The sequence below is a fragment of the Grus americana genome, chromosome 6, assembly GCF_028858705.1.
Source record: "Grus americana isolate bGruAme1 chromosome 6, bGruAme1.mat, whole genome shotgun sequence".
NCBI lineage: Eukaryota > Metazoa > Chordata > Aves > Gruiformes > Gruidae > Grus > Grus americana.
Window position 1 is genome coordinate 24,355,451 of NC_072857.1, and position 21,507 is coordinate 24,376,957.

A 21,507-nucleotide genomic window follows, 5' to 3' on the forward strand; every position below is an offset into this window, starting at 1 on the left:
ACCGCCCCCCCAAACCAAGCCACACGTGACTGTTCGGTACGCAGACCGTTGGCGCCATCCAGCAGAGATGAGCTGAAAGAAGGTGACATTTGCACCCCTAGGCTCTTATTAGCATCACCAAGTAGATACAAACAGACTAAAAAGAACCAAAGAGATGAGGAGGGAGGTTTGGGCCATTTAAATCTTTTTGTGGTGCAGAGGATGCAATTTCCACGTATGTTGCACCGTGCCGGCCTCTCTCAGGCCGCTCAGGGAGACAGCAACCAACGGTGCCCGTATGCCCACACCGCTCCTGATCCTTCCCCACCTGCGGTGACAGCCGCTCGGGAAGCTCTCGGCCTGCGCTGGTGGGTGCAGCAAAGCGTTCGGATGTTACCTTCACCTTCCAAACGCTATTTGCCTCGTCACTTGCGACACTGAAAGGAGTCTTTGACAGGAGCCCAAGGAAGCTTTGGGGGAGGGGGGGGGGGTAGCCAGGTCAAAGCTCACTGTTGAAGTTACTGGTAACAGAAAGAGACTTGGGTGTAGGTGCACCAATAGATTAGTTTTCTGTTCCTAATTAACGCTGTTAGCAAACGGACATGATGGCTTAGGAGTGAGGCTAAGCCTGACGCCAGAGCTGCAGATGGAAAAGGGAACATTAGTGGGGGTTTTCCTCCCACCAGCACGAGAGGAGGAGAACATCAGATCCCTCCTAACGCTGGGAGGGATTTCCCACCCCAGGGCGGGCACAGACCACAGAACAAGCCAGCCCACGCTTTCCACGGCACTATCTCCAGCTCCCCCTTTAGCCTTCTCCGCCACCAATATCCTCACCAGGCAACGCCAAGTCGCTGCTTTGCTGTAACGCAGCGTCAGACCAAGCCTTCTTGACCGCGTTCTGGAGAGAGAACCTCCGAGTAAGCTGTGGGCAGACCACAACTCTTCCTCCCATGAGGGGGCATGAAGGAGCCGTAGGGACTCAGCATTGCACCATGTTTGAAAAGAAACGATTAAGGGGGGGGGGAAGCATCTGGATTGCTGCTCGTGGAGTATTTTTATCAGACTACAAACCAACGTATCCACTGTACTGTAACACATCTGGAAATGACATCCTTTCTCTGAAAGGCAAGATTATGTGTGGGTTGGGGAACTACTTGCAGGAGAAGTTCGCAGTTTCCTGTGAAGTTTGCAGGTGTCCTTGGACTCATCTGGGGAGCAGCTGGCAACAGACGCTACAACAGCTCCCTGTATGTTTGGTTACTGGCCTCTGCCTACTTTTAATAAAGGCATTTAGATGGGCTTCGAACCTCTTTTTGTGAGGTATCTTGTACCGCGCCACGGTGGTGTTGAACAACCCACCTTGCAGCAATCTCAGTGGGTTAAACTATAGTACCCGAATTCGGGTAATTTACTGGAAGAGGTCATGTGAGAGTTGCTGCATGGTACAAACAACGTATGTCCGGCATTGTGATGCTGGAGAACATGAAAGGTGATAAAAGGACAAAAAGCAATTAAGGGAATCTCTCCCTTCTTCTTGAGAACAGAGTAGGTGCTGGAGATGAGCAGTGAGCAGCAGCATCATGCCGTGCTAAGTTCTTCTGGCTTTAGTGAGTGATCCTTCAAGTAAGCTTTAGGATACACCACCATACGAAGATTAGTCTACAAAATGAGTAATTTTAATAGTTTGGGCAATCCTACTTGCATTACTGACACAGTTAGTAATAAAGCATGGGGAAAAAAGAGGCAAAGAAAAAAAGTTTAGCATTCAAACTCCAGGCTCGATAGCAGGAAACAGAAATTACAGGCAACATAGTGCTTGAAAATGAATCCTGGTTGGCTGCCAAATGTATTTTTCAAAACAATGCCTAATTGCCTCAGGAAATACATTAATCAAAGGGTCCCAGAGGCCTAAGAGCCATTTGTTGCAATCTACCGAGGCAGAGTAGCGTTAAAGACCTGAGTAATACAAGGAGCTATGCACGTCCTTGAGACAAAATACTTCCATGAGAAATAGGAAAGGATACCTAACTAAAAGCTCTTGAACAAATTCCTTGAGCAGCTTATTGAAATCGCTCTTGGGAGAGATCAAATAAGAAAAAATGGTACTCTGACCATGAAACCAGCAATAGGAATTAGAGAAGTGCGTGAATCGTGCTGTCCAAATCGATATACAGAAGGTGGCATCGAGCAGAGTACCGCTGCGGCGCGGCCCAGATCACGCAGAGAGCAAATCAGCAAATCCTCCAGCACGAAGGAATTCGCAGCCTGTGCGAGGGCTCTGGGGAACAGCGTAACCTGAAATGCCCATGACCAGCGGCAGAGGAAGAGCGTGCTGAAGAACTGAGGGAGAGTTGGATCACTCGATGCGTACGTAGGGCTTCCTCCTCTCGGCACGTCAGCCCGGGGTCCTCGGATGCTGTTGGAGGCAGCGCTGGCAGCGCTCTCCAGCCCAGTGCCGCAGAGCGGGGACCCTGGGGAGTTTTGCTGGAGGTGCAGTGACAAGCCCTGCTGTCAAGCACACGTCCTCTGCCGTTTACTTACGCTCCTGCTAGCGTGTGAGCGGAGCAGAAGGCGCTCTTGCCTTACACGGTTTGCTCAGCAATGGCTTTAATCCACAACACATCTCCTAACCTCCTTCTCTTGCATTACATAAGCTTTCTAGGGCTGATGTGCAGTTGCTAAGCAGTAATTTTGCATGACTAAAAAAGAAATCCATGATTGCTAGGTTCACTAAATGTTTTTTTTTTTTCCCCTTATTGCAATATAATTATAGCTATAATAAAAACATTGCAGAACATTCATCAACATGCAAGAATTAGGTCAGGAACAGAGCGAGTATACCCTATATGCCTTTCAGAAGCCTTTACTTCTTCCTTTGCCATTGGAAGGGCAGGAAAAGCTTGGCATTGCACAAACTCGTAACTAACAGCCTTTTCCATCCCGCCAGCTAACTGGCATAAACATTCCTGTTTCAGAAGGCAGCTTGCTTCCCTCCTGAGCAAGGGGTGCTGTGCCCAGTCTGCCTCCAGCCGGGACATCTTTCCCACCGAGATGCAGAGACCTGGCCCAGCTGATGAGAGGTCGAGTAACCCTGCGCTAAACCGCTGAGCTAATTCACCGCTGGGACGTTTTCCTGAGGCTGCCGAAAGATTTTTTTCCCCTTTCATCCTAAAGCTCCTAATTAGGCCCCCAAGCACTGTCCTAAAAATCTTTTTCCCCCAATAGTTCTGGCATTTAACTTATACTAGACATACATTTTTAACAATTATTCACTACCTCCATAATTTTATTAAAAATTTGGCCTTCCTTTATCCACTCTGTGCAAGCTCCTTGACTGCTATCACCTCGTGCTTCTTCCCAGTGCCCCTCATTTCTCCCTTAGAAGTCCAAGGAGGAATTTTTTCTTGGTTTAATCCTTTCTTTCCCATCTTTTTGACTGTGGGCAGCTGCCTTTCGATGCGACGTTGCCAGTGAGGTGGCTCTGGTGTCTGCCCGGCCCTGTGCCGTGCGGCAGACATGTACCCCGTGGCACTGGAGACAGTAAGGTTGGTGCCTCAACTGGAGATAACACGCATTCGTCGTGGAAATCAATTCCTTCAGGGAACAACTCAGCTTAGTGATACCCTTTACTTCTTATTGACCTAGGTTATTTATTGTATTGTCATTTAATTGATACAAATACTAAAAATACTAGTTTTCTGCGTTTAATAAAAAATTTGAATAAATATAACTTAAATCATGCAATTGCTTATATGCTCATGCAAAGTGTCTTCCTGGTTAGCAAAAAGAACTATCAAATTCACTGCAAAGACGACATTTATTTCTGTGCTACCTGCTTTAATGGTTACCGCTCAGCAAAGATCAGGGTTTCATTAGGATAGTAGCAAAACCAAGATTAAAATGGAGGCTTTGCCTACATAATGAAAAAACACAATTAAATTGATTAAAAAAAAATAGTCACTGGGTAGACATTCCAGGGATTTCATTAACCACTGGGACCCTCCATCCCACGATCCTGTCCCTAACGCAACACCCGACCTGGGCATTTGAATCCGAGACGCGTGCTCTGCGGGGGCAGCTTTGTCCCGCGGCGGGCGAGCAGCGTGGTTATCAGACACTGCCAGCCTTAATTATTTGAATACTGAGATTATTTGGTGTTAAACACACTCTGAAGTTTTATCATCACTTGTCACGCAGGTGCCTTCATATCTCATCAGAATCTGAGACTTGGGGAAAATAACGTGCGCTTATTACGGCAGGGATTTGGCTGCCTGACCTCTGAGCTCCCGTGCCTACTAGCTGTAGTAACTTCTCATTAGGGAGCTCTTGGGGAGGGAGCGTACAGGCATTCAGGAAAAGTTACATTTCTTGAGCTGGGCTTTCGGGGAGGGTTGATTTGGTTTGGGGTTTTTTTTGTTTGTTTCTTTTTTGCTTGCTGTACTTTTTTTTGTTTGTCAACAAACTGACTGCTCTTCTCTCAGCAGCGGGTCCCCGTTTAGATTTTCTCCTTTCCTGCAGGAACTTCCATGATCAAAACTCACTTGTTAAACTCCACTGGAAAAAGGCCTCTCCAGGAGGAGACCGGTGCTTGGTAGTAGCTAACAAGCCTCGTTTGCCCTGCGTGCATTGGAGACATTGAGTATCCCCAGAGCAAACCTGAGCTTGCTATTTCGGGTGGGGTTTCTGCACCCCTGATCCAGCTCTGCACCTCTCAGTGGCCATCGCTGCTTTAAATGCAGCCAAAAGCACCTGTAAAGTGGGGGGAGCAGCTATTACCATCAGCAGCACCCTTCTGCTGCTGCACCGAGCTGGAGGAGCTGGATATTCCAGACAAGAAGAAAACATAATTACCCTAATTACTCCTATTTACCCCCTGCTTCCCACCGCACACTTTAGAAGTGGGACTTCAACTACCTGGTTCAGGTTTGCTTGCGCAGCAGCGGGGAGCAGCAGACGCCTCTTGCTCGGGTAAGCCGAGCGCTCCTCTGGCTGCCCAGGGCTGCCGAAGGGCGCAGGGTGCCACCGGGCCGGCCGCCAGAAAAGGATGCTTTTGCCACGGCTGGCTGTGACGGCGTTAGGAGTCAGGGACGCGCACGTAACTAGTAACACAAACACTGCGGTGCAACAAGCGGTTCAAACGCGCGTGTGCAAAACCTTGCCTGCATTATTTTGAAAAAAAATCTTATCTCCTGATCACAGACCTGATGACATAGGAGCGCTGCCACGCCACGGAGCTGATTGCGGAGACCAGACATTGCAAAGGGCCAGCCAGAGCCCCACAAGGGAAGGCAGGCGTGACGGACCGTCCCAGGGCAGGGATACACAGAGCCATTAGGCAACACAGGAGCGAGGAAATGCATCCCCTGCTGTCGAGGCAGCGGGGGAAACGCAGTGCGTTCAGGAGTTGGCTTGGAAACGAGGTAGCAATGAACATACGTGGCTGCTGGCGAGCGCAAGGCAGACGTGGCTGGGGAACACATGGGCCATTGCTCTTGGGCTGGGGGGGGGCGAGGCTGTGGTTGGAGACACGCGGTTTTCCAGCTGTGCCAGTTCATTGGGATAAATAGTGATAACGTGTACTAATTAATACAGGAGTTACAGCAGCAAGTCACTTTTAGTACTACAGAAGATTTAAAAACCAAACCAAAACACGAGACTGCAGCACCTCTCAAAACCTCCCCCACTGCCTCTCCATCAGCCCCCAGCCCAGAGCAGCCCTCCCTATGTGCTTACCTGCGTGCACCCCCAGCTTCACCCTTTCCTTCCTGGGACCCTTCATTCCCCACTTCCACGGGAGCTGCCTCCTGCCCTCTCCTCTCCTGGCTGGGCACACGAGGAAAGGGGTGGGATACCGGGAGGCACCTTTACAGCTCACCGGAAAGGAGCACAGCTGCTTGCAATTGCTGGGGGATTATTTCTACTCCTCTTCCTCCTCCTCCTCCTCCTCTGGATGGTGTTGGCTGCCTGAGAAAGGGCAAAACCTCCAGGGTGCCCGAGCAGCCTCACCTGGCTGCTCCCCTTTGGGGCTGCCGTGAGGGAAGGTGCCCAACCAAAGCTTCTCCCTAATCCTAGTAATGCTAGCATCTCATTACGGCTGTGTTCCCTGCAGGTCCCTCCTTGTATCACCAGCCATTCAAGCTGGGCCTTTTGCCAGTCCTTGCCAGCCCGAGAGCAGCTACGCCACTTTCCCAGGACCCGCTGTTTTGTTCTCGCACCTCTTTTCTATCCCTCTTTACCCCCGTTCCTCCACTCTGTCCTGTGCCACGGGGTTCTGCTTTCCTTGATAATTAGACATTTCCACTGTTTGTCAAAATCATCAGGCTCCAAAGCATTCCTCCGAAGTTTTGTATGGAATCAATGCGCCGTTTGCCATGGATCTTCTCTGATGCGTTTTCCCACGCGCAGGGCAGTGAAGAAGAAGAAGAGCCAGGTGGGAGACGTGGAGGCACCGGGGGGTCACAAGCTCCCGGCTGCGGCGGCGCCGCCAGAAGCCCTAACAGGAGAGGGAGCAGTTGGAGTCTGGAGGATTACAGCACAGAGAATTCTAATAATGCCAAAGCAACCTCACTGGAAACACCATTTCTTTTTCTGGTCAGAAATTGTAGAAATGGAGAAAGTAAGACTTGGCTGATGACAAGTAATTTTTTACGTGTTGCTTTATCAGAGTGAAGAGAGAAAGAGTTTGTTGTAAGTCTCGGTCGTTTTCCTTTCACACAGCGTCGTGGTTGTACCCAAGCAGGCCGCTAAGGAATGCTCGCACCAGCGCTGACCGCTTTGAGCGAGTGTTCTGTGATGTATCTGCCTTTGAAATTCAGTGGTGCATCCATCTACCCTGGGCAGCTACAACTGCGTGATGGTAAACTGCAATTCCGGTTTGTATATAGGTAATTCTAACAATAAAATATGAAGTAGCAGGTGGCTTGACCATACTTTTTTGGTTTAAGAGTTCTGAAGCATTCCTGAGAGGCATCTTGGACAATGAAGAAATAAATTTTCAAAGTAAAGAGGAATTTGTGGGAACCTTACCAAGGTGTCAGGCTCCAAAGGATTTAGATCGCAATGGTCTTGTCAAAACCAGTAAAACTCTAAGTCAGAGGTTGTTCAGCGTTAAAGTGCCGATGTAAAAAAAAAGAGAGTATTTTGAAACATGTTTGTTAAGTAAAAATAAATAGCTTAATGTTAGAGTTCTAAAAGCAAAATTTAATAAATTAATATATGCATGCCAGATAAAAATACAAAATTACAATTGAAATAGCAATAATAATAAAGGAACATTGTTCAGCATTGCAGATTTCACTGCAGCCACCATAAACATCATGGAGAATTACTTAAAGTAACATTTAAAGTACACATTTTGTTTCTGTTAAAAGCAAATTACTATATGATGAAAAAACTGAAAGAAACCCAAGAAGAAATCAGCCCCAGAAGTGGCAGAGAATGATATGAAATGTCAATAAACTGCCAGAGGCTCCGTTTCACATAAGTCGGCCTTCTTTTTAGTATCAGAAACCAATTACATAGAACATAAAAGCAAATTCACAACAGGTTTACACGGAGAAACATGCTGAATTACAACCACAAACTATCCAGAACAAAGATGCTGCACCAGTTCAGTTGTTTTCTTCATGGAATGAGTCTCACCGGAACAGGGAGAACAGGGAGCAAATCATGCAATAGCTTTAGGCTTTTTGTTTTTTTATTTTAACATGATAAACACCCAGGATTACTAGTACTGGAAAGTATGTGTTAACCTTTTTCAACATCAGCTGAACGGCACTACAGAAACGACAAAGAGTTCCTTCATTTTTATCCTGAATACATCGAAAGCTCTAGCAAATATGGAATTCAGCGACAAGAGCCATTAAATTACTTCAAAATATCCCTTCATCCATAGAACACTGTTGCTTCCTTTTTTATTACAAAACCCCCAAAATATTCAAAATAAAATGTCTTCATTTTTTATAAGCATCTCCACCACAAGTCTCTGATAACGGATGTCATTCAGTGCAGCCATCGCATCCAGTTCTGGCGCTCTCATAAGGGTTGGTCCAAAAACTATGCCCAGATTCTCTGCACTCATCAGATTTTCCTTTTCATGGAGCGTTACTCTGTTAAAAAAAAAAAAAAAAGAAAAGAAAAAAGAAAAAAGGACAGTGTTTTTCACATTCCTGCAGTGCCAAACTGTGCCTGTGTATGTTTGAAAACCAGGGAAACCAGACAGAAATGTTTGCCTCTCCCCAAAGCTGAGGAGAGGCTGCTGTTTCCAGCAGGGTGTATTTGGAGGCATCGGGTGAAACACTCGGAAGTCAGCGAGCGCAAACGCTGCGCGGGGTTACAGTCAGTCAGACGTCCCTGTCCCACCACGCACGCAGACCACGTTCCCTTGCGGGAGGGGCTGGCGAGGGAGGGGGCCGCGGAGTTCAGACAAATGAGGACAATTTTGTTTTCCCTCTATACAGCGGCACCACTGGGAGGCCGTTCCTATGGGGAGCAGACTGTGCTTGGTATTGCATTAGCAGTTTTAGCTCTTTTTAGCAAACGTATTAAAGGGAAGTTTAAAAATGAGTGAATTTTGTCACCCTTCTACCTCATCATTCACCTCTCCCAGAAATACGATGTGCAAAAGCAACTTGCTAACGAGAGCAGCAACAGCTACTCTCGAGCAGGGTACGGAAAAATTAACTTCACACGCAGTAAGGTGGGTTTTTTTGCTCCCAAGTCTCTCATCCCTGTGTCTGTTCTAAAACCTCTATCAGAAGCGGCATTGACATAAATGGACAAATTGGGCAGAAACCCTGTAGCTGAATTTTGCCTGAGGCACTCAGCGGAGTCGACATATTCCTACTTGTAGAACTAGAAAAGGAAAATAAAAATAAAAGAGCTTAAAATAAAGTCGTCTTCTAAGTAAAGGGAATGATTCTCATATATTGACAGTAAGTTCATGTTACTTGAGAAACCAAAATGGATCCCCTAACATGCCACATTGGGTTTTTTCCCTACTTTGCTGAAAGAAACAGAACCTGTGCTGTTGTACTGGATATTCATCCGTCAGTCCCTCTCAAACAATTTTTCGGCCTACTGAACACCTCCAAGTCATATCCGGAGGAGGAGGAGAAACCTCAGACAGAATTTGTGCTCCCACGTTTTTGAGAAGGTGGCAGGTGGAATGAGGGGCTCCACGCCGATGAGGAATGACTGGCAGATCTCACCAGACATGTGGGTGGAGGGCCAATTAACACTGTGCCTAATTGGCGTTAGCTCAAGCCTAGTGTGCATCATCTTTTTTAGGGCGTCAGGGTTGACCAGGTTAGACAAGACTTAGCAGACAAAGACACCGACCTACAGCCATTAAGCTGTATTAGTTCCTTGCCCAGGGAGTGACTTATTAATCCTAGGGGTACTGACGGCTTTTTTTGCCATAAATATGCACTGTAACCTTAAACGTAGAGCAAATTTGTTAGGCAGGTGATTTTCGTACTTCAAAACCGTGGGTTTTTTGACCTATGTCCTTCAAGTACTTTGCGAGCGCTTTAAGTGGGATAAACCCCAGTGTTCGGGTATTTGCTGTTGTGCGGAGTATCATCCCCTGCTGCAGTCCATCTCCAGGACCTGGTGGGCCTTGCCCAGACATTTCTGGAGGTCCTAACGTGGTCTTTGCAAAAAATGGGTTTGGCTTAAGAGTCCTCTCCAGCTAGTCCACCCACCTCTTCAGATGCGCCATGAGATACCGTAATGTTTCACAGTGTGCAGGCGGCAGCAGTTTCAGCGCCTCATGGAGAATTTCCAGCTGTTCATCCGGATCGGTGGTTTCTGAAACACAGAAGTTCAACTGTCACCACACGTACAGTCAGAATTCACGCGCAGAAGGACAGGAACGGTGGCCTGCAGAGGAGACGGGGCCTCACGGCTCTGCTGGATTGCTGATTTCCAGAACCTATCCAAGCCTCATGCTGGAAGATGTGCCTGTCCAAAGAGGTGCTGGGAGCACAGGCAGGATGTGATTGGTTTTGGACAAAAAAACCTCCCCAAAGCAAACTGCAATCCACTGAAAGATTCCCTGCAGCCTACTAAAAAAAATTCCCCCTGCTGACTGGGCCAGTTTCGCACAAATACAGGTGCAACCCTGGGACAGCAGAAAGTACTGGGAACGTGGCCATCAGCGTATTTGGCTGTGTCCGTGCTGCTTGGAAAGAGCCTTCTCCAGAGGAGCGGCAAGCCCAGCAGCTGGGCCTTGTCTTCTACCCACGGGTACCTCACACCTTCCCAGGTGTGGCTGGTGCGACTGCCACATTGCAGAGATGCTTCGGGCAGCCGGGACGCTTGGGAGAGATGTTCCAGCTGGGCTTCCCACTGCACTTGCAGACTCGCCCTCTGCGAGGCCAGCCTTGAAGGCGGCCTTAGGATGAGCGCTTATCAGCTTGTAAAAACACTCAAAATGGACACCTCTAGAAACAAGTAACTTCTTATTTCTGAGCATTTTCATAAATCGCCTTCTTTCTGGCAACACAAACCCAACAGACTTCAGATGTCACCATCAAGTACTAAGGATTCATGCAAGACACAAAAAGCGATGTAATCCACAATGTATGATGAAAAGGAAGGATTCCTGGTGACAAAGGCAAAGAAAAATGTAACCACGATCACATAACACCATGTAGTCATGTTGTAATGTGCAGCGCGTATTTACTCCTGCAATCCTTACTAAATAGGGCATGCAGGGTAAGAGCTGGTGGGACAGCTATTAAATCAATAGGCAAGTACTGCACAAAAAGGGGAAGAAAAGGATGAGAATGAAAACTAGAAGGAAAATGCCTTCTACTTACTTGCAGACTCTATAAACTTTGGGTAGGCATCATACGTGATGAGTGGAATTGGCAAATCCCTGAAGTACAGTTTAAGTGCACCAGTGATAATATTGATATCTTCATACATATTCACAGAAATATCAGCTTTTTCCCCATCTGTGTGGAGAAGGCACTGACATTAAAGCCTTGGAAATGTAAACAGATGTAAAACAGCATTCAAAAGAAAAACAGTAACTTGCTTAAGCAAATGTTATTAAAAAGGACAGACTACAGATGTTGGCTTTTATAAACAAAACAGAGAATTACTGGGCTGCAAAGGTCATCTTTTCAGGGTGAAAACCTCAAGCATTTTATAAAGAAACTATCCTTTCTTTGTTTCAAATAATTACCAAAAAATGCAGGGGTTTTTTTTTTGGGGGGGGGGGGGGAACCTGCCTGCCTGATCTAGCAGTATCTATCTTGTAGAAACGTGTGGAAGTTTAGCTATTTCTGAACGTGCTGCGTTGCCAAACGACACATTTGTCAGCACTGAATGAGAAATCAGGGGAGCCTGGGAAAAAAAGTAAAAGAAAGAAAACCAACTTAGTGCACCTCCTCCTCATTTTATAGGAAAAACATGTGTTCACCATTTAGCTGCAGCACACTACCTACTCCTGACCGCAGTGGACACAGATCCAGAACTTGGCTTCTCCAGCGCATCCCCGCCCTGCTAACACTGCACAGGAGGCAGATGTTGTCTGAATAGGTCCAGTCCTCCGGAAAAACAGGAGAGAGAGTTTCCAGCACGGATTTTGGCCTTAATTTCTACTGGGATAGGGGGACTGCAGCTGGAAAGCCTTTAATTTTCCCACCTCCTTTTCTCAGAGAGAAGAGTTTGTTCTCACTGACCTTCTTTTAGACTGTAATAATTCAAACTTCGTTTGCACTATTGTATTCATCTTATTATTTTGGAGCTTTCATCCAGAAAGATGGATTTAAGTTGCACAGCCGTCTTAAGGCACTTCACCACTTGCCCTCTCTCCCTCCCCCACCCCCCTGAGCATAGTTTTACTTGCAAACTAGGGCAGTAGTTCAGCAAGCTTTGTCCTTTCCTATGCACGTCGTTACTGAAGCACGGATACTGATGGAAGGAGAAAAGTAGATTTTGGTAATAAAGGCCAGAGTGAAGCTGGCAACCCCCTTCTGGAGGGGAGACTCCCCTTCTGCCAGCACAGCCGCCAGACCCCTTCAGCCCACTGATGCAGCGGAGCGTGAGACAGACGGGGGCTGCGCAGAAAAATCGTGTATATTTAACACATCAGCACAAAGTTCCAGCACGCGGGAAAGACTGTACCTCTGTCAAATGCCATTTTGACATCTTCGATAAGATCGCTAAATCCTGAGACCCTGTACAGTCCTTCAGAATTAAGACCTGCAACGAACATTTTAACAAGATTAAAATCAGACTTAATTTTACAGTTTCCTTCCACCCAGTTCGTCCCTTGCCGGGTTCTTCATTTAAGGCAGAAAAAGCAGGCATGTTTTAAAAGCCTTATCGGGCCTTTTCTTCAGACTGAAATCTTATCCTGGCCTTTTAACCCTGACCTTTGCATTAGCTGCCTTGTTATATCAGCACTAAATTATGTTTACACAAAGGATTTCGGAGCTGAAGAAACATATTAAACCAATTACAACCGATTTAAAAGTAACTGAGATTAGCATACTTGAGGTTCAGTCATTATTTCAGAATGAGAACAAATGCTGTAGTTCTAGAAAAGGATACTCAGTGTGGGCTAGGGGAACTAGCAGGAGGAAACTCATCAATACCAACTGCCTTTTTTTAGCACGTTCACTGATTTTTTTAAATAAAAATATTACTGGAAAGATAGGTGCCAAACTATAACTATAACGCAGTAATTGTCCATTAAGCAATTTCTAGCAGAAACTATAAAAATTATAAATGGGTATGAACCATGAAATAACGCAACGTATAATATTAGCTGTGCGGGGTAATTGGCAGTCGTAAAACGTCTCGTGCAAATCTGTTTGGAGCAACCATACATTCAGCAGAAACCCAGATGACCCAGATCAATCTAAACGGATTATCAGTAAAGCAACGGACGTCCATTAGCTACGCCTTACCTCTAGATTCAATTTCCCTAATGCACATGTCTACTACCATTGGTCTCTTAGTGAAGTGTGCTTTTACTAGCGTTGTAAGGTCACAGCTGTACACTTTTTTGACATGCTTCAGGTCTGGCTTGCAGTCATTTGGGACCATCTTGGAACATTGCTTGTGCACATTTAAACCACAATCTGAGAGAAAAATGAAAAGACAATTAGGCTGGTGTTTGGTGCAAACGTGTATCCTGAGGTCAGCACTGCGGAGTACGTACGACCTGATCTTGCAACTACGGCTTCTGTTGAGACCGCCCTACCCATGAAACGCGTGAGGTAGGGACAGACCTGAGCTAAGACAGGTTTTCTACCCGAGACATCTCTTCTACCCCTAGAAGATCTAACACGAAGCGACAAACTTTGCATACGGCTTTTCGAATCGGGATCTAAGGGTTAATTACGTTCCCCACCACTATCACGTATGTTGCTACCAGGATCTAAACTTCCTTCCCAAGTTGCTGTGGATTTCCTAACGCTCCCAGTTTCAATGCAGTGCTGAACTGTGGCACTCAGACCCCCCCGAGGGAGATGAAGGTAGCACTGGGTCTCACAAGGCTACAGCCCCTCTGCAGCGCGTCGGCAAGGCGGCCCCGAGATCCGAACGGCTTCGGGGACCCCCGTGCTCTTGCCAGGAGGGGCAGCCCACGCTCAGCACTGCTCGTGACAGGGCCCGCTCCCCAGCTCGGAGGGGAGCTGAAACACGGACGTGGGGGTCACCAAGCTGCCGGGTGGTTTCCTGCTACCAAGCAGTTTACAAAGGACTTTGCTAAGTCACGGCGGCTGCAATTCTGATGCCGTTTCACAGAAAGTTTCTGAAACAAAGTGTTCTGAAACAAATTTAGTTACTTTAAGAACCACTTAGGAAAAATTTGTTATGGTTTTTTTTTTTAAACATAAACAAACAACTCCACAGCTTTACTGTAAACATAGTGAGAATGAGATTTAGTTTAAGTGAAACTTAATTGAAATCAGGTTACAGAAAAATGTTTGTTCTGCCTAAACCCACTCAAAACATAATGCTCAGGGTTTGGGAAAAAAAAAACAACTTGGAAAACACCACCAATTACACAGCGAAGATGGGAAGAGCAATACAGCCCCCTTTAAGCTAAGCACACACTGCAATCAACACCACCAGGCAGCCCCCCAGGACTCCATTTTCACTGCTACTGCTACCCCGTTTTGCAACAGACACTCACAGGGGCTCGTGAGGAAACGGCAACCAGCACGGAGGGTGGCACACGGCAGGCAGGGGCTTTGCCGTGCTCTGACACGCGCTCCGTATACACCGAGACCCCAGTTCTGCAAGCGTTTCTCTACCTCGCTGCATTGCCATGTGGAGTCTCCTCTGGATTTCTGCAGAATTAAGGGATTTAGGAGCCTGGAAGCATCAACGCCTTGATGAAAGTCTGTACTGCCTCCTTTCCCACTGCAGCACTGAGCATCTGTCTGTGTAGATTCCCTTTGCATTTCATCCCTGCTGATTTTGCCAATACTTGTATTTTCATTAATGCTCCATAGATTATTTGACGTTGTTCCTTCCAAAACAGTAAACCCCAGAATTCATCACTAAGTTTAATTTCCACTAAGTCAGCTGCAGCCTGCTGCTAAAGTCACTGTGTTTATGCAACAGGCCTGTAAAGCACCCAGCTTTGTCACTTAGGATCCTCTGTAAAACATCCAATCTCTGGTTTCAATTAAAGTTCGGCATGTCACCTTCAATCCATCAAAACTTCCACAGATCCCAATCCGGATGAAACGGCTGATTAAAATTCTCTTTAGCTGTTTCTATGCAGGAGAGACTCCCTTCCTTGCAAGGAGCGGTTCACGTGCAGGACAGGGAGCTGTGAATGCTGAATTTCCCACCTGGTTTGATTAAATTTTGTGCTGCAAACCCCACCTTGGGCAAAGCCATGCAACGCAACTCCCGGCCCCCTGCAAGCGAGCGGTACGGTCAGGGGTACCATGGGGGCCCACCCTGGTCAGCCTTGGTGGCTCGCTGTGCCCCACAGCCCTCTCCTGAGCTCGCCCCAGAAGCCGCAGGTCGCAGCCGGCTGTCCCGGAGCCCTGGGCAGCAGCGCCGTCCCTGACGGGTATCAGCGGCAGGCTCCACCGCTGTCCCTCCAGGCGTGGAGAAGCTCAGTTTGGTCACTCGGGTTCCTTCAGCGTTTGCTCAGTTGCGTCATTCGTGACAGAGAGGAAATACTAACAGCCACAGCGCTTCCTTTCACCCAGCACTTATTTAAATCCCTCATTTAATCAAATGCTCCAAGACCCCTAATCGGAAGGTGCGCGACCACGCAACCTCCTCATGCGCAGCACCTGCCCTACGTGTGGTTCTGGGGTGTGGGACGAAGAAACTCTGAGCACACCGGCCAGCGCAGGCAAGGGGAGCTCTGCCCACGCTTTAAATACCTACCCACCAGTGCTACGCCTTGTCCGAACTTGGAACGACCAGGTCCCTCTGGGCTTTAAATAGGGAACCCAAATTCACTGGAAACATGTGACCACAACCCTTTAGCATCTCGGTGCTTCTGCTGTAACGTGGGAAGGAGGAGCTGTTCTTGCCTCCTCTGGCTCTCGTAGGAACAAATTCATTAAATGTTTGTGGAAATGCAGAGAAAAATGACCCATCTTCGGTATAAGGTTTAAATACTGTGCTGTTCGTAAGACCAGCACTTTCAACAACATGAAAGCAAAATGCTGAACAGGTGCTATTAAGCAAGTACCATCCATTCTGCTTTCAGAATAAAGATGGAGTTGTGGAGTAAAAAATATAAGTAGTCAACTAATTAGAGGCAACATCTTAATGCACACACAGAAGGGAAGCAAATTAAGACCACAAAGAAAATCTTAATTCTTGATTTCCTTTATTTTGAAACCTTAACTTTGCAATAATAGTATTTTAAAATGCAAATATTATACATAGAATTCCTAAAATTGCTGCAAGAAGCACCTATTCCAACATGTGTGAAATGCTTTAGTATGTCTGTCAAAAATGATGTCTACAAGACTGGAATGGCAGCATCTCACTCATGATGACTCACTAGGATTTGCTGAGTGCAAATTAGCTGCTTTGCCCAGACAGCAATACAGCTCCGAGTTATGTTTCTGGGAATCCAAGGATAATTAAGACTAAAATGTAGAAAAAAAGGAAAAACGTGCTTCCAAGCATCTTATACCTGACTTAAAACAACTATCACATCCACTGAGATCATCCTAATTATATTTATGTACAAGAAAGTTTCATTCATTAAAATACCTAACTTAGAGACGTTTCCAATGTGAAAACCTTGCTTCTGAAAATAATTGTGTTGTTGCTAATCCCACAGATTCAAATAGGCTTTGGATCTGACCTCATTAATACCAGAATAATAATTACAAATGCACGAGTCAACTTTTCTCCTCTCGTTTGTTCTTCCTTTGCATTTGATTAGATTTTATGCACCAGCCCGCTGCTTAAGGGCTTACAAACACTCCTGAGAAACATTTAAACCTAGAAATATTTCAGATACTTAATGCTTAGAAAATGCATGAGCACTACGTTCAGTATTATCGGGCTGTGAGGTATCCTTCTAACAGTCAAGGCTCTTTGCCTCTTACCTAAGTGTAGGAGAGCACCTTACTTTAGCAATTCTGCACCAATAAATACTTCTAGGGGATTTCAGCAAATTTTCAACAGGAAAAATGTAATTTTTCCAATAAAGAAGCTGAAATTCACCAAGGCCGTGCTTCCTACCAGGCGGGCCCCTCTCCCCAGCCAACAATACTCCGTGAAAGGCAGAACAGCCACGGCTCAGTCACCAGCCTCTGGTTGCGTTGCTAACTTAGGATGAAGGATGATGTCTTGCTAACTCCAACAAGGCAAAAAGCACAATGGCAGGAGGTCAGTCCTCCTCTCCACAGAGCACTGGGAATGTGCCAGCCTTTGACTATACACAGCTTACTTGTATACCGAAAAGACAGGAATTATGCTGCAAATTGCATATTATTAAATACAAATGTCCTCTGCTCTCATTGCAGATGCTTCATGAAAGCTTCAAACCCCATTATTTTAGAATCAGCTAGGGAGGACCACGAAAGCCGAGTCCTGAATCTCTGTGTGCTGCCAGGTGGCGAAGCTTTAGGACCGCTTCCCTTAGTCACACATCAGCTTCACGACTGGATGGGTTCGTTAAGACCAAGAGGATTCATATGATTTCAAATTTAGGGTCTATTTACTTTTGGTTATATCAAAATAAATCCAGAATAGCGAAGTTGGTGTTAGCAGCTTTACTCTGGATCTAAAGTAACCAGGAGCCTTATCCATTTCTTACAGAAGTTCATCAGAGCCTATCTGCCGGCTGGATACACCAATTGGAGAGGAGCTAAAGAAAAATCCCCCTAAAGCATCGTTATCTGCTGATAAATCCTGTGATAATACGGGACAGATTTAGAAGATGCAGTCATGAACCTCTGCAGGTCAATACGAAAACTTCTGCTGACTTCACTTAATCAGAATTTCACCTTGTACGGAGATGATTTTCAGGACTAGGAACTGTAAGTCACACTTACTACTCCTTTTTACAGGGCTATCAAACCGTGGCCACCTTTCAAATAATACCAAATGTGACCAAAAAAAAAAAAAGAAAGAGCAGTCATAAATTCAAGACTTTATAGGAAGTTTGGAAATTTAGAGGAAAAACCCCCAAAAAGAGTAATTTTAGATGACAGGTTTAAAAGTCTGTGATAAGCTGCCCTGACTCTAATAGCATATTGATCTTGGAGTTCAGGTGGGCTGTGACATTACTTCTGAGAGAGGTATTAAATTTAAAAGCAGCCTGGCAATACTTTCCTATGATGCCTAGAAAAAGGTTCTGTAATGTTTTAGAAACAGCTAATACTGGTGTTAGTCCACTGGGCTGAAAGAACAAATAACGCGTTCCTATTAATGCATAAGCAGACCCAAAAGATATACGTACGTTCATACCGCCCCGTGAGCACGCATTGTAAATATTTGCAGAGACTAAAATATACTTAGCTGTCACTTTTTGTTATACTGCTGATTTGATTTTAGTCAGTTTTAGATGTGCTTTGGTTTATGATTTACTGGCTAACATGGCTGCTGATCACGCTCCATTGGAACGATACCATACGCTACATACATCGCTCTAATTATAGTTTTGAATTATCCCAAAGAAAATTTATGCATTTTGTTGCTCTGAGGAGAGGCTTTAGGAGCTAAAAGGTAGATTTACATTATCTGCAAAAAGTTCCGCAAGACTCCTCAGAGGTTTATGGTAAGCGCGGGAGGGCAGGACGCGCGGTGCTGGGGCGCTGGCACCGTGCGCTGCCGTGGCAGGTCCACTGCGGGATCTGCTGGATGGGGTAACACCCTCACCTTCGGTAAGCCGACGTGCAAAGACAACAGGTTCTACACCAGCACAAAGTACTGGCATCGCTACTTGTGCAAGGGTGAAAAGGTTATAAAGGAATTTGCTCTCATAAATCAATCATGAGCTAGTAGCTTTCCTTTAATAATTTAATGCTCTTTTCTGTAGCAAAGGAAGCACCGTTTTCCGCTCCCTTGGATGCGGTGTGTGCGAACAAGCACGTGAACGTGGCAGTCCCACCGGCCCCGCGTGCTGCGCAAGGCGGAGGGGTGCTATGAAGGTCAGCCCTCCTCCTCCTCGGCAGAGCTGTTCCAGCCGGGGGGGCAATGCTGGAGCCTTACGTGTGCGCCATTTGTTCATGTGCAGTGCACATCTGGGAGCAACCTTGGTCCCACCAGAGTCTTAAGCCACCTTATTAAGCAGCACCATGGCAAAAATTGCTTCCAAACACGTATATACGCTACCCTGAACCTGCTGTCATCCATACTACTATATCGTGCGCTACAGAGTACGTTATTCTTTAGGAAGGAATTTCTAGAGGGCAGCTAGTTACTTGGCAACAAAACTACCTAATACTACAGAAAAATCAAGGCATATGAAATAAAAAGAAAAAGCGCCCATCAAACAAGCCAATCCCCCCTTATCCCAAATCAAAAGAATACAGATGTCTGCACCTCCGAAAGCTGGTTGGAAAACACCGGTGAAATGTTCTTTCAGCAGAACACGTTTGGTGGCGATGGTTTGATTTTATGGAATTTTTGAAAGATCACAGGCAGTTTGTTCAAAAACTTCCCTGGCTTCCTGCCACGACACCTGCCTACCTCCTCGACAGCTCCCCTGATGGGCCGCTGGCTTGCTCAAGGCTTCTAGATCTGTGTGGGCTTGGAGATAAAGCTGCTTACAGTTTCAAGAATATATAGCTCTGGAATAGCTTCCCCATGGGAACAGCTCTGAAGCAAGGCTCCACTGCCTGATTAGCATTACAAAATTTTGGAGCTCATTCCTTGCAGGAACACCACCAGATCCTGAGCTGGTGAACAGTCTTGTCAGGCAGCATGCATCTCCAACAGCATCACCACCCGCCTGAGGTGGGCAAGGACCGTTCTCCCAACAGTCCCCTTCCCACAGCCCTGACCTCTCTGGCTTTGGGTTGCTCTTGTTCCTTTTTTTGGGCTGTCTGTGCCCCACACGGTCAGGGAAACCAGCAGAATCTGGGCGCACATCTCAGAAGCAGCTTGGATGTGTTTTTAAGGTGCAGGTGTGGGCAGAATGGGAGCTTATCGTGACCATGGCATGCAAAATACCTCGAGAGCGGGCAACACGATGAGCAACTTGCCTTCTCTTTTGCTGAATTACTGTCACAAGAGCATCAGCCGTTCTTCTAGGCACTAAAAGCGTGAGCACTGTGCCTGCACAGCTAATGTCTGAGGATGGGCAGGCTCCTTTGAGGTCTCCTTCATCCTTACACACCAGTGGAGCAACACAGGGCTGTCCAACACAAGGGATTTAATAGCAAGGCAAAACAGAACAGCAAAGGAAACGGGGCGGTTGTACGTTTTTCAATTGCTGGAGAAGGAAACGGATGAAATGGGGAAATTAAAGACTTAAGCGGTAATTCACAAAACAATTCTGCTTTGAGACTGTACCTTAACTTTTCTGAAAATGAACTCCTGGGGCTTACTGCGGTCAGCGTTGGCAGTAATATTGACTGGGCTCGGCCAGCGGCAGCTCGTTGCCCCCACGCTGACAGCTCAGCTGCAAGTTTATTTCTATCAGTTCTTGAGAGAGGAGTTACCTACTCCAAGAGAAGCAAAAGTTAGGCAACAACTGCTACGTGGGGGGCAGGCTGAGATAGCTCAGAGCACATCCATCCAGGCAGCAGAAATGGTACTTCATGGACAGCCTCAGAGGGTGGTGCTGCCTGGTGCTAAAAGGAGCAGCCCAAAACAGTATCCAAAGCAACTAGTGAAATGCAGTCTTTCCTTTAAGATAAGCTAATTAATGCTCTGAAATCAGCCTGTTCCAAAACATCTTCTGATTAAATCACTTATTCATTAAGAACAAGAAGCAAAAGGGTACAGAAGGAGGAGCAGATTACACAGTAACATAAACAGTTCTGATGGGCTGGAGAAGGGGACAGGACACACGCAGCAGCTTCACAAGTCTGCCAGTCTGCTTGTCTACAAGTCTGCTCGGGTAGCGTACTACCAAACAGCTTCATTAATGCCGTGTTCTAGTCTCTGATAACACACACTATTCTCTGTTAATGCTGCTGGGTGTTCTGTGTTTGTATCGTTCATAAAACGAACTCCCTGGTGCTTATCTGCAAATTTTCTTTGGATATTGTTATAGTGTCTCTCCTGAACACGTTCTGGGCAATGGGATGAGCCCTGTGAGCACAGGGGAGCTTTACTTAGGAGGAATATAATTAAGAATAATTTTTTTTAAGTTCATGCACTGGATTTTGAGCTGGGGTAAACTCTTACGTCTTCATTAGCTTCTGCGGAGCTTCAATGTTTACACAAGCTGGTGGCATTATAATTTCAAATACTTCTTCAGTCATTTCTACTTATGGCAAAAGCCTGCAGGAAAGGATGCTGGAGATGGAGCACGCTGTCAGAAAAGGCAGATTCCTTGCATACAGATGAGTCTTCATCTCCCAAAAATTTTAAGGGGCTATGGCTAGGATGCAAAAATTGGAAGGACGACCCTCTGAGGCAGTAGGGCAGATGCCTAGTATAAGGATTCATTCTAAGCAAGCAAATGTCTTTAAAGAAGTTGATGAAATAAAGATCAAATTTGAGAGAATACTATGTAACGAAGAAGAAATTATTCCTGTTCTGTTGGATATACCTCCAGCAGAAGTGAGACTAAATCCACCAATTCATTTCCTGCAGGATCCAAATCTTCCAAGTTTTGGAAGACAATAAAGTCTTCCCATGTTTGGTGGCTTGCATTGATCCCGAAACCTTTGTAGTCAAGATGCCAGCCAACACATTACTTCAACCAATAACCACCCTTCGGGTAGCACACACGATGCCTACATTTACCTCTCATCTTTATGGAAGGAAAAGATGTACTCCTTCTTTTGTGCCATAAAACCTGAACAAGGATAAGCGAGGGAGAACCCGTCTTCCAGGGGTTAATCACACAGGACCGTGCCTGGCAAGATACCGAATGCCCGCAAGGCTGTA

At 46.2% G+C, this 21,507-nt stretch overlaps 1 protein-coding gene across 3 annotated transcripts in view; it reads right to left on the minus strand.

Moving 5' to 3' along the window:
• Positions 1-7,161: 7,161 nt before the first annotated feature.
• The window catches only part of CHN1 (chimerin 1), a 103,998-nt gene continuing 89,652 nt past the window's right edge, over positions 7,162-21,507 (minus strand). For all 3 annotated transcript variants that reach the window (XM_054829766.1, XM_054829767.1, XM_054829768.1), the window contains 5 exons: positions 12,909-13,082; positions 12,121-12,198; positions 10,806-10,943; positions 9,687-9,792; positions 7,162-8,090 (listed from right to left, as the gene is read on the minus strand). In XM_054829766.1, coding sequence (XP_054685741.1) covers positions 7,919-8,090; positions 9,687-9,792; positions 10,806-10,943; positions 12,121-12,198; positions 12,909-13,082 — 668 coding nt within the window. In that variant the 3' untranslated portion in view covers positions 7,162-7,918. The remainder of the gene's footprint in view (positions 8,091-9,686; positions 9,793-10,805; positions 10,944-12,120; positions 12,199-12,908; positions 13,083-21,507) is intronic.